The sequence below is a fragment of the Papilio machaon genome, chromosome 17, assembly GCF_912999745.1.
Source record: "Papilio machaon chromosome 17, ilPapMach1.1, whole genome shotgun sequence".
Taxonomy (NCBI): domain Eukaryota; kingdom Metazoa; phylum Arthropoda; class Insecta; order Lepidoptera; family Papilionidae; genus Papilio; species Papilio machaon.
In genome coordinates, this window is record NC_060002.1 from 296,218 (window position 1) to 309,184 (window position 12,967).

At 34.8% G+C, this 12,967-nt stretch overlaps 3 protein-coding genes across 3 annotated transcripts; 1 reads left to right on the forward strand and 2 right to left on the reverse strand.

The window, feature by feature from the left end:
- Window positions 1-196: 196 nt before the first annotated feature.
- Window positions 197-2,225, reverse strand: LOC106708607 (26S proteasome regulatory subunit 6A-B). The gene is made up of 5 exons (XM_045681798.1): window positions 1,554-2,225; window positions 1,250-1,445; window positions 950-1,146; window positions 635-765; window positions 197-453 (listed from the first exon to the last, which is right to left on the reverse strand). The coding sequence occupies exons 1-5, from the start codon at window positions 2,106-2,108 to the stop codon at window positions 246-248; spliced, it is 1,287 nt and encodes a 428-aa protein (XP_045537754.1). The 5' UTR covers window positions 2,109-2,225; the 3' UTR covers window positions 197-245.
- A 218-nt stretch (window positions 2,226-2,443) lies between these two features.
- LOC106708740 (succinate dehydrogenase [ubiquinone] cytochrome b small subunit, mitochondrial) lies at window positions 2,444-4,348 on the forward strand. Its single transcript, XM_014500288.2, has 4 exons — window positions 2,444-2,605; window positions 3,065-3,216; window positions 3,303-3,487; window positions 4,071-4,348. The coding sequence occupies exons 1-4, from the start codon at window positions 2,575-2,577 to the stop codon at window positions 4,267-4,269; spliced, it is 567 nt and encodes a 188-aa protein (XP_014355774.2). The 5' UTR covers window positions 2,444-2,574; the 3' UTR covers window positions 4,270-4,348.
- A 3,700-nt stretch (window positions 4,349-8,048) lies between these two features.
- On the reverse strand, window positions 8,049-12,752 carry LOC106708608 (phosphatidylglycerophosphatase and protein-tyrosine phosphatase 1). The gene is made up of 6 exons (XM_045681905.1): window positions 12,654-12,752; window positions 12,412-12,558; window positions 11,905-11,985; window positions 8,856-8,959; window positions 8,595-8,724; window positions 8,049-8,243 (listed from the first exon to the last, which is right to left on the reverse strand). Exons 1-6 carry the CDS (start codon window positions 12,654-12,656, stop codon window positions 8,103-8,105), a joined length of 606 nt encoding a protein of 201 aa, XP_045537861.1. The 5' UTR covers window positions 12,657-12,752; the 3' UTR covers window positions 8,049-8,102.
- Window positions 12,753-12,967: the final 215 nt, after the last annotated feature.

Consider the following 12,967-nt stretch of genomic DNA (forward strand, 5'->3'; position numbering starts at 1 on the left):
GCTCCGGGAACTTCAGAACGCACCGGTGTCTACACCGGTACACACTACACTTGCTTTACAGGCGATCATCGGAAATAATTGGAAAATAAAGGATAAAAGTCCTCGCACATATTCAGCATAGAATAAATTATTTATTTCTATTTTCTCACACAAAGATGACCCACAGCACAAAGTTAAAAATACAATAAGGCAAAAATTGTAGCATATTTGTTTATTACATAAACTTAAAATACAAGAATGAATGTTTAGGCGTAGTAGCTGAGATTGGCCTTCTTCTTTGCCTGCACTTCGAGGATAGCGTCCATGAAGTCCTCGTGTGTGACGGCGGAGGCGGAGCGGCGCAGGGCGATCATACCCGCCTCCACGCACACCGCCTTGCACTGCGCGCCGTTGAAGTCGTCCGTGGAGCGAGACAGCTCCTCGAAGTTCACATCTGGGCTCACATTCATTTTGCTGGAAAATATCAAGAGCATCAGTCACAAGTTGGTGCTCTTACGATTAAAATTACATAAATAAAAAATGAATTAAAGATCACATCAAATCCAATAAATTAAAGAGTTTGAAAGTAGAATGTGCTTTCTTAATACAAAAATTTAAAAACCGTAGTCTACTGTAGATAGTCTTTTTGATTTACCGTGAATGAATCTGCATAATTCTTGCTCTGGCCTCTTCATTGGGATGTGGGAATTCTATCTTCCTGTCCAGACGACCAGATCTGAGCAGGGCAGGATCTAGGATATCCACTCTGTTTGTAGCAGCTATAACCTGCAAAGAGGAAAAAATTAATTTTATTAAAGTCTTTATTTGTAAAAATTAGTTGTAAAATGGAATGATACTAGGTTTTTTCTATTAGACAATTTTGTTAAATAATCACTATTTATTTCAATCTCAACCTGGTCACATACAAAAGGTGATGTTTTTGTCATTTTTACATTAAATATTAACAGACCTTAATATCCGCTGTGGAGCTAAAACCATCAAGTTGGTTAAGTAGTTCCAACATGGTTCGTTGAACTTCACGATCTCCAGCCTTTTCTGAATCAAACCGCTTTGTACCAATGGCATCTAGTTCATCAATGAAGATGATGGCTGGTGCTTTTTCTTTAGCAAGAGCAAATGCATCACGGACCAGCTTAGCTCCATCACCTGTGATATTAGATATGACAATGAATGATAACAATCTCCAAACCTAGTTGTTTCTTACTTTGTACAAAAAAAAAAACTATTATGAGTAACAATGTTATCTTACCAATAAACATCTGCACAAGCTGTGGGCCAGCAAGTTTGAGGAAGGTAGACTTGGTTTGTGCGGCACAGGCACGAGCCAACAGCGTCTTGCCAGTTCCTGGCGGGCCATACAGCAGCACTCCTTTCGGCGGGTGGATGCCTAAGTTGACAAACTTCTCCTTGTGTGTCATCGGCAATACTACAGCCTCAATAAGTTCCTGGAAAAGGAATAGTTATCATTTGTTTTCTATGAAAACTTAAGTGCAGCATTTAATTTTTGCCGACAACATAAATATTTATGTTATAAAACTTAGCGCTTTACTGACCTGGATTTGTTTATCAAGACCTCCAATATCAGAGTACTGTTCTGTTGGCCTTTCATCTACCTCCATGGCCTTCACCCTGGCGTCGTACTCGGCCGGCAGTGTCTCCAAAATCAAGTAGGAATCTTTGTTTACACCAACCAAATCACCAGGCTTAAGCTTTTCAGCATCAACTAAGCCAATTACTGGTAAGAAATATGTCTGTCTGGTAGATGTTTTGATGACTGCGCATTTTCCTTTTCTCTGAGAGTCTAAGTCAACGACTGCACCGTCTTCTTCTTCCTCTTGAGGGTCTACATCGAGGAGTTCTATAACGTTAGAAACTAAATAAGGTAGGGTTTTGTTTACTTTTATCTTCTCAGTGTTTTCTTTGATTTTATCATTCTGTGCTTGCAATTCGTGTGTGATTCTCATCACCTCGCTCTTCATGATCTTTATTTCATTGTCCAAAAGCCTGGAACGTCCAATTATTTCGTCTGTCGGCATACGCAGTACTTCATCGCTCAGCGCTTCTTCACCATCCTCCCAAATTGATTTATCTTCAAGTGTCGTGGCCATTATTATTTTTGTAATTTAACACTCACTACAAGTACAGATTTAACGTTTTAGTGAAACAGAAATTGAGAGATCAAACTTTTCTTGCTTACAAATCTGAAATCTGAATTGTCATTCATCTGGTTTGGTGTTTCTATTATAAAAAAATTTAATCCGAACTTGATTCGTTTGTATTTTTTATATTCATTTAAATGTTATGTGAAAGTTTATTTCACCTATTTGTTTGCGAAATAATTTCACCAATAAAAATTGACCAAAAAATAATTTTACGAATCTGAAAATAGTGATTTTTGTTGGAGCTTTGTACCATAAAACTTTTTTTATTTCGATTCTTGACGTCTGACACTGACATCTGGTTTCAACTGTTTCCATTTGGCACATTTGTGTTTTGTGCTACCTATTTTTCACGCATTTTGAGATATTTTGTCCATAATCGTTGTTTGATTTAACGTAAATAATTATAATAACCATGGCCTTATCAATGTTTCTTCGTGCTCCAGGTACTATAGTTAGAAATCCATTAAGAATGTTTTAAAATTCACATTACATAATAGTTGTTTTGATGTACTATTTAGCTTTTAATTGCTATTATTTTGTAGATTTAAAAGATCTGTGAAAAACTATTTTAAAAACAGATCATTTCGAAAACCGTCAGGTCTTAGTTATTTAAAGTAGCAAATATAATGGGGAAACTGAGTTTTGGTTTCCCCAAGTCTAAATAAATTTAATTAACTGGTTGATTTAAGTTTCCTCGTCTAAAATTAATGTTTAAGGATATGAATATAAGCACGAGAAAGAAACTATCTTAATTTTAGGTAGCATATTATATAAATGTTTATTTTCTTAGATAATGCAGATTTCAGTTTCTATGACTATGATTCCCTTCTATGTAATTCTGATTTAACTTTGTTAAAGAACATTAGGTTTATGCGTAATAATATATTTTTTATAATTTCCAGTTTGCACAAACCAGGCCTTCAGCAAACAGATAATGCGGCTAGCAACATTCTCAGCAACAAATGGATCCTCATTGACTGCACCAACACTTCCCAGTGTTGTCCCTCTCAAGAACATTGTAGGCAAATCAGAAATTACACCAATAACTAATTCGGTATAAATAAATTTCATATTTCTTTCATTATATATTATGCTGATGTTTAAATTTATTCAGTGTATTAAACAATATGTTTTTTTTAGGTTCGTTCATTTCGTACATCAGCAGTGCGCATGTCCGACGAGAAGCCCCACGACCATTCCAAGCTGTGGGTGATAGAGAAGGGTGTCAGTGCTCTGCTGGTGCCTCTCATCCCACTCGGCCTCCTTGTTCCCAACAAGCTGTTTGACTCTATTCTTGCCATTCTCATCACAGCTCATAGCTTTTGGTAAGTTTTCCATTATTTTGTTATTTCCCTTGAGATTACACCTATTGAACCTTCAACCTCCAACTTCCACATTAATTCCTTATTCTATCCTATCCTGTGGCCTCACCAGGGGCATGGAGGCCTTGGTGGTGGAGTACGTGAGGGTCCTTCTTTTTGGTCCTCAAATCCCGAAAATAGCAATGGGTGTTGTGTACTTCTTCACGGCACTATTGCTGGGTGGTCTTTTCTTCTTGAACCTGAACGACATCGGCATGTGTCGCGCCTTCTGGAGGATTTGGCGAAACATGAAGAAACCCAGAGAGGTTATTTAAGAATTCAATAGCATTAAAAGATTTGGAAATGTACTTTATTTAAAATGTTGAATATGAAGTAATTATTTCTTTCGGTCGTTAAAAATAAATTACGCCTAATGGTGTGGGTTGAATGTAGATGTAAAAAGTAAAATATGGTATTGTACAATTTGTGTAGATAAAATTTTCCTTCATACATTCAGTGCCGTTGTGATTTTAACAAAATAGACCCGCATCTGGTTTTGGAGTTGATGTAGCATTGAATGTGTTAATCAGGCTTGTAAATGTCACAGGGGTTTAGAGGCGATCGCTGTTGACTACGTGCGCGCCAGTATATTCGGCCCAGTTATACCCAAAATTGCCATCGGCCTGGTGTACCTGCTGTCCATTGCGACCTTGGGCGGCCTCTTCTACGTCATCAGTCACGACGTCGGCATCGCCAACACCGTCCGCCAGCTCTGGTCCGTCAAGTCAAACTCACACAATGCGTGAAAGTCTTAACAACAAACTTAGATGTTGGCAATATTTAAACAACTTTTGGTCCTGTTGGTAATTGTTATTGTTTTTGACTTGTACTTAGCTAATGTTCTTTTTTTTTTCAAAATTATTTTTTTTTATAGTCTTATCATCCAAGAAATACTTAATGTTTTAAACAAAATCAGATGTTTCAAACATCTTTAATTGGTTTTTTTTTAATTTTTTTATGATCATAGATCATTTTTTTTACGAAATACTTGGGTTGTTATTGTTTAATTGATACAATTCCGATTTGGAAATAAAATTTAGTATTACGTATGTGTATTAGTACCGGCATCTAAGGGAATATAGTATATTCATTTTTATGCCCTTTAAAATATGTGACTGCATAAAAAGTAATACATGTTCACAATAATGCCTAAAATAAAGTTACAAAAAAAATTTCTTAATTGTTTTATACACAAATGATTACTCAAAGAAAAACAATGTATGTAGTTGTTCAAATTTAAATATTTTTTCATCTGTCTACTTTAAAATAATGTCTTGTTTTTTAATGTAAAAATCAAAATGACAGGTAAGTTGTCTACTTGTATTAAAATGATTATTGTTTCCATGTTCTTGTATAGGACGATGATACATTTCTGAATGTTATGATAAAATAATTTATTGATATAGAATAATAAACGTATTATAATTGAATATTTGTTTTTTTTTAATCAAAGGTGTTGTATAGAGAAATTGAAAAAAAATCTTTAATCACCATTCATAATTTTATTTAATAATACAATAAAATCGTCCTAAATTATTACAAATATTAACATTATTTGAACCACAATAAATATTTTTAGAATAAACAACATTGTTTATAATTTCTTAAATATTTTACAAATTCTATATAAATTATAGTTAATGTTGCAGATGTAACAAGAAAATAGACACAATTCACGCCTGTAACTCAGAGAGGTAGGCAGAGATAAAGGACCTCTATTTGGTGTGGCCAAATGCACCTCCGCAATTCACTGTTCGCTATTTCGTGGCGAGCCGCGTCGCCGTCTTTTTCTCCCGGGACTTCACACATATGTGCGGGTTACATCACGATGTTTTCCTTCACCGTACGAACGTCGGATAAATGTATATATGTAAATCGAAAAACACATTGGTACATGTCGGGATTCGGACCCAGGACCTGCAGATTGCAAGTCAAGTGCTTAACCTCTGAGCCACCGATATTACGGATATTATGGATATAATATAATAAAATAACCTAATAATTATCCTCTGCTCATAGTTCACAAATCGGCTCACAGATCAGCTCAATTTGTACCCTTTATATGACCTGAACTTTTGAACAGATTCATAGCTGATTTATACGTCTAATTAAGTATACATATTAGTTATGAATATAAAATTAGAAATAGTAGAAATGGTTGAAAAATACTTGCGATTGATAATTGGCAATAACATTATAGGTACCAGACACCCGCATTACTAAAATTCATTTTTTTAAATACACACAACAACTAGGTCTAGGGATACATAAAACTTTTTAAATAACTTAAAAAGTTACAAAGAAACTATTGATGACAGATTATAAAAACATTAATAAGTTCCTATTTTAAGTTCAAAATTGTATATAAAAAGATTTGTTTTAAGATGAAATTCGCATTCATTGAATTTCTTCCAAAGAAGTAAATGTTCACGAACTTCTAACTTGATTAAAACTCCATAAATTTCTATAAATCTTTGTCAAAGGCATCTCCGGTGTTCATTTTATCATGCTTGACCAGGAACGAAATGTTAAGAGCAGTGAGTATGATTCAAGCTGGCGCTACCAAAATTGCGGTTTCCGAAGCCATAAGGACCAGTCAGAGCGTTATATCCAGGCTTTGGTCACGTTATCGTGTCACAGGGGAAGTGGTGGAACGGCACCGACGACCTCGACGCATTACAACACATGTACAGGACCGATTCATAGTAAAAGCTGCACGAAGACAACCAAATGTAACGGCGATGCAATTGGTTTAAAAGCCACAGAGAGAGTATGGTTTGCTGGTAAGCAGTCAAACTTTGAGAAGACGACTGTATGAAGTTAACCTACGTGCTCGTAGGCCACTTCGGGTACCAGCGCTAAGGAGAGGCAATCTAGGAAGAAGATTACAATGGGTTATTGCACACGAAAACTGGAACCATTCTGGTCACTTGTGCTTTTCACTGAATCCAAGTTTGGATTTCATTCTGATTCGCGAAGAGTACGCGTTTGGTGAGAACCTAATCGACTGCAGCACCCACAACAAGTTCATGCATATCAAAGTGGCAGGATTATGGTTTGGGCAGGATTTCGTCTCGGCGGTAGAACGGACCTCATTTGGATACAAGGCAATATGACTGCTCTAAAATACCGAGATGAGGTAAGATCCTGTAATCTTGCCCCACAGACAGCAAATGGGACAAAATTTCCAGCTAATGTACGACAATGCCCGTCCACATACGGCGCGTATCGTTACAAGTTGGTTACAACACCATGATATCCAAGCTTTAGACTGGCCTGCACAATCCCCTGACGTAAATCCTATTGAGCATGCCTGGGATATGCTTCAGAGAAGAGCTTTTAGGAATTTAGTTGAAGATATTGTGCATGAAAACCAGCTTTACTTGCATCTAAGCAGGACTTGGGACAGTATTCCACAACAGGATATTCACACCCTTGTTTTGAGTATGCAGAACCGCTGCAGTCGTGTCAGGAGAGTCTTAGGTGGATCCAAGGATTATTAATTTTAAGTTTTCAACAAGTTTTATAAAAAAAATAGTGGTTTTGATGTTTCAAAAATAAAATTAACATTGAAATTTTGTCTGAGTTTTTTCTCTTATTCTAAGTTTTTTATTTTAATTTAACGTCATCTAAAAGTTTATTATCAGATTAGATCGGCTATTAAACAAGGTTTATTTTAATGTGTGTGTGTGTGTGTGTCTTTACAAAAAGTTAATAGAATTTTAGTTATTTAGGTTTAATTTAAATATCACTAGACCGTGTTGATGTGTGTATTAACATAACCTATAACAATAAGCGATGTCAATAAAGCAGTCTGCACAAAGCAAGCGTTGTTTCAGTTACACCTCCACATACTTATTAAATTATAAATCACATTTCCCTTTTATTTACTTAACTTATAAGACAATGTAATTTAAACACAAAAATAGAATCTTATGATAAATTAAATAATTATAGAAATACTTTTTTGAGCATAGAGCATTGTTAGTACAGATAAATAATAAATAAAGATTAAAAATGTGTACTATAGTTATAATACTTTAATTTAAAAATTTCCATACCTTCAAGTATGTGACGTCTTTTTAATTCATTAAAATGTTATAATAAATCTCAATTTTATAAAAGATGTAATAAAATTATGTAGATAAAATTTAAACCGTTCGTGTTTATAAAAACTGATTAATACGGAAGCACGTAGACTTTTTTTTTTACAAAAAACAAAGAAAACAGAAAAATTAGCATATCTTTGAGACTGTAAAAAACATAGTATGCGATATTTCATCTTCTGTACTTTATAAAAATGCGAAACTTATTAATACACAATAACATAATTTTTTAAATACATGAAAAATATATTCATACATTTTCATTTCCTAACAAATGTGAAGTTTCATGAATTATTGCTTTCGTTAAATTCGTCCAATGAGAAACACTCATTTGACAAAGTAAACTCTCATTTCATAAAAGTACAAAAAATACCAAATGTAATAAGATTTATATATATTTTAAATAATATAGAATTAATAATTTACACCGTCACAATTAACAAGTGAAACTACGAATGTAGTAGAACTTATAATTATGTAGGTTTATTTGTGTCTGTGAGAACATGTCGCCGGTGGAATATATCGAGCGCCTGCCACTGCTTCGTGTGCAGAAGTATGTGAGGTCGTTTAGACCGCATGTGTTCCACGGCCTGCTCCGGAGACCATCCGTTTTTCTACAAATATTATGTTTATACCAATTTTATTTTTACAATTCGATCTTTGTTGTGCAAACTTTAAGGCCTTTCGTACACAAAGCTATGTAAATCATCGTAAACCGGCGATTTTACGCAATACAATATTATACATTTCTATCTTTGATCGCCAAAGACAGTCGCTCGCAACCTGTATGTCAAGATCGTCGTGAAAATAAACGCGGCATTTTTCAAAATGGCGGAGCAAATCTATAGAGTTGACATGTATTTCCTATACTTGTACAATCGTATGATATTAGTTTCGCAGATTTACGTTGCCTTGTGTACGAAAGACGTTACATCTGCGTGTGAGAGAGGCAATGAGATACAGACCATCATGAGGTAGCAGCCGACGAGCGTGGCGCTGCGCGTGCGGCCCGCCTTGCAGTGCACGTACACGCTGCCGCTGCCCACGTGGCCGCGGTCGGGCACGCCGCACAGCTTGCCGCCGTACGGGAGAAATCTGCTCACATAGAAGACGTAGGCATTAGTTAACATTCGTTTACTTATATCAACGCCAACGTGATGTCAACATATAGCTACAACGGAAGGAACATACAAACACAGCACCCTGTGAGTGGGTCAAGAAGTTACCTGTTGATAAAAGTGACGCCCTCGTAGAGTTTGTCCTGGTCTGGCGCCTCGAAGATGTCGGTGGTGGCTAGCTGCAGAAAGGCTACACCGTACTCGCGCCATTTCTGCAACAAGTCGCCGTCACGTCAAATAATTCTTTATTCTATACCTTTGGGTTTTATTTAACATATATAAATAAAAAATAAATATTGCTACCGTAGAAATGTGGGATTGTTAATTCATAATTTTAATCGAGACAATATTAAAACATTCGATGAATTGTGAACAGAACGAGGCATTAGTAAGAACAAGATGTACATATTTGTTCAGTCTGCGCGACAAATTGTACATTGACTTAGACATTTTTACATAATAGCTAGAAAGATTGTAAATTGACAGATTTAACACAACTCCTTTACATAGTTTTTCATAACAAATGTATACAATGTATACTAGTTCAGTAGGATAAAGAGATATTTACATATCGTATTGTCGCGTCTCAGAATAAACGACGATCATGTGCCACATTCATTGCCGCGATCATTGCCGCGGCATCGGCAATAATAACTACCTCAGTAGGTAGGTACTAGTGTACAAAGTATGCCGCACCTTAGCCAATAAGTTATCCCATATAACACACTAACTAGCTGTCGCCCGCGACTCCGTCCGTACGTATATGTTTTCTTACAAACTATGTTTTACATCTGTGCCAAATTTCACCAAGATCCCTTGACTAGTTCCGGAAATACCTTCAAACAAACATCCATCCATCTATCTAAACATTCGCATTTATAATATTTATAAGATCATTTGAATTTGAACTAAAGCATATAGTATTATCAATTATGTCAATTCATCACCCTTTAATTAATCTACTTGGCATGCTGCACTGCAGCTTCATGAATTACATACTTAAAATTCACTGCATGTACTTTTTGTTTTCAATTATTACAAAATACTAAGTGCTTGTAACAACAAGAAAAATATCCAATTCAAAGTAAAGCTATTGCTAGTAATAAACAATGACGTTTTTTTTTACACAACCTGCGCAAAAACTCCTCGACCACAGTTTAATTGTCATTGATTATTTAAATTGATTATTTGCTTAAAGTAGTTTTAATTATTTATTGTGTTGAATAATATCACAGTAAAATAATGCCGAGAGAAACAAACAAACAAATCTCCTAACTGTACGTATTTAAACGGTTATCAGAGTAAAATCGCTACGCATTGCATCGTAGTAGTACAATGGAAGTTATTTTATTTTTAATTTGTACATTTCCATTACAATGGCACCCGAGGTCGAAGATGACGAGCTTAAGGTGATCTCAAAGTGGGAGGTTCAAATATTTACAGATTATTAATAACTAGCTTTTACCCGCGACTCCGTCCGCGCGGAATAAAAAATAGAAAACCAGGTAAAAATTATCCTATGTCCTTTTCCTGGTTCTAAGCTACCTGCCCACCAATTTTCAGTCAAATCGATTCAGCCGTTCATGAGTTATAAATGGTGTAACTAACACGACTTTCTTTTATATATATAGATAAAGATAGAGAACATTACGATTCACAACATTTAAATAAAGATAAACAGATTTTTTGGTCCATTAAAACTTGAGAGTATGAAGTAAATTTTGAAAATTAATAACCTAGCTCAAAACAGGACATCTACACACGACTGATAGATTAGTCTTAGTTATAGCATCATACCGATACATACAAATTTTTGATTTTTGATCGACACAAAACGAAAGAATTTTTTCATGTATATGTAAAACAAGCCGTTGCCCGCGACTCCGTCCGCGCGGAATTAAAATAAACGTAATAAGTAGCCTTTGTGTTCTTCCAGACTATGTTATACATCTGAGCCAATTTTCATCAAGATCCGTTGAGCCGTTCCGGAGATACATTCAAACAAACATATGCATTTATAATATTAGTAATCGTAGTATCGTGTCACAATGATAGTTACTATACTCCTCCGAAACGGCTTGGTATGCAATTTTATATGCAAATTTAGTAGGTCTGAGAATCCCTACTAAGTTTTTTTAATACCCCTATTAAATTTTCTTTTTACTGAACGCGGACGGAGTCGCGTGAGACAGCTAGTAACATGTAAATATGTAAATATATATTTTATTTTTCATCTATAATTTTTTCCTTCAATTGTTTAAATGGAAAATTTATTAATCATAAAGGTCAAGCTCATTAAATCAGCCGACATCTATCCGCACGGCCTCCATACTTGTCGAACACGTCACCATTGCGTAGTTGTGGTCCTCAGATTAGCACTGTCTTAGTTATGTGTAGCTGGTATGTCATAGTGCCCATAGGCAGAGACTGACTTGTCACAATTAAAAAATTAATAAAATGGACAAAATAAGTTGTAGGAGCCAAGAAAAGAGTGTGCATGGCCAAACATTAGCCAGACCTCAATCCATCCTGCGATTTGGCCCATATAGCCCTAGGATTGGTTGATCTGTTGGTACAAGGGAGATAGGCAAGGTACTAATATGCTGAGAGTGGGTTAGCTTGCTTAAACCACTTGTTCATACAAATAAATCCATATGGAGTGTTGTTAAACTTAACACCTCTAATAAAATTGCTGTTATGGTCCATGCTTAATTGGACCCAACTATTGATAATCTTACTTCTTACTAATATTATAAATTCGGATGTTTGTTACAAGGTATCTCTGAAATGCCTAAACAGATCTGGATGATATTTGCCACATAGTCTGGAAGAACACATACCCTACTAATTAAGTTTTTTTATCTTCCGCATGGACGGAGTCGCGGTTAGCAGCTAGTTTTGTATATTTATAGATGTGTGTTATAAGTGCAACAATATTTGCATGTATATAACAATGTATTACATAAATAAAATATTTTCTTGGTACGAAATTGTACATTAAACTGATCATTATACGAGATAATTACAGTGACCCTGAGTTTTAAAATTATACACAAGATTTAAATTATATTTTTTCTTTGTTGTTTATGAATAAAAATGTATTATCCTCATAATATTTTTTATTTTTATCTTCATTCAGTATGAACAAAAAACTCACCTCGGCATCATTGGAGAAGATCTTCAGTTCATATGTCTCGTTCATGGAGACCACACCTTTTATGTTTTCTTCCTCTATCAGCTGGAAACCCAAAATACACCAACTTTATGATTTTACTACTTGTTTACTCCAACTATTTGAATCAAATTTACAATGTTTTTTGTGTTCTGACTTAGCTCATAATACAACCCGTTCAATTAAATTAAAATTAAAAATACATTTAATTTAATTGCACTTTGAATTATTTCCATGGTTAACAGTAAAATGTTAAATAGTCAATTATCATAGTTTTTAAAGAACGCGTAAATTATTCAGCTGAAAACTAGAGAGATTCTAAAATTAAATTAAAATTATAAAAATAATTAATTTATGTTTGATTCAATGAAATTAAAATATATAATTCTATCTCACAAATATTTTCTAGATTTCAATATATAAATTTAATTAATTAAAATTGAAAATGTCTGATAAAAGCAAATAACCTACATATCATAATAAAATACATGCCTTTTTCGTCATGCTTTGGAATGGAAGAGCCCCCAGTATGACGTGGTCGTCTATCCTGTCGTACCAGCGCCGGCTGCTCACCTTCTCCATCACCACATTGTACAGTAACGTAGGATAAAATGTAACTCTGGCAAACATCGCGGTGCCCTGTCAAGATGCGGTTAAGTTAACGACGTACATGTACACTCCTCGCAAGCGATACTACTACAATAATTACAAGGCGTGTAAAGGTATGACGCTACCATGGTGAAAGCAGGCTACTCTTCGTGGTGGGGATTGAATTATAATTTTTGTGAAGACACTTCTTTCATTCTATCAACTGTGCCTTTGGTTTGTTTTGACAGCAACTGTCAATGTCGCACTCTGAAAAAGTGACTTATATACCTCGTTCGGAAATTTGATATTTACATGTTTGTATGAATTCAAGCAAAGAGCATTTAAAATAATGGTGAAAACATAAACAAAAACGCATTTATGAATTAGAATTATAAATAATGGCGATACTTGAAACCTAATAAGCTTACAACTTTATCAGTTAAATCAAGTTAATCATTAA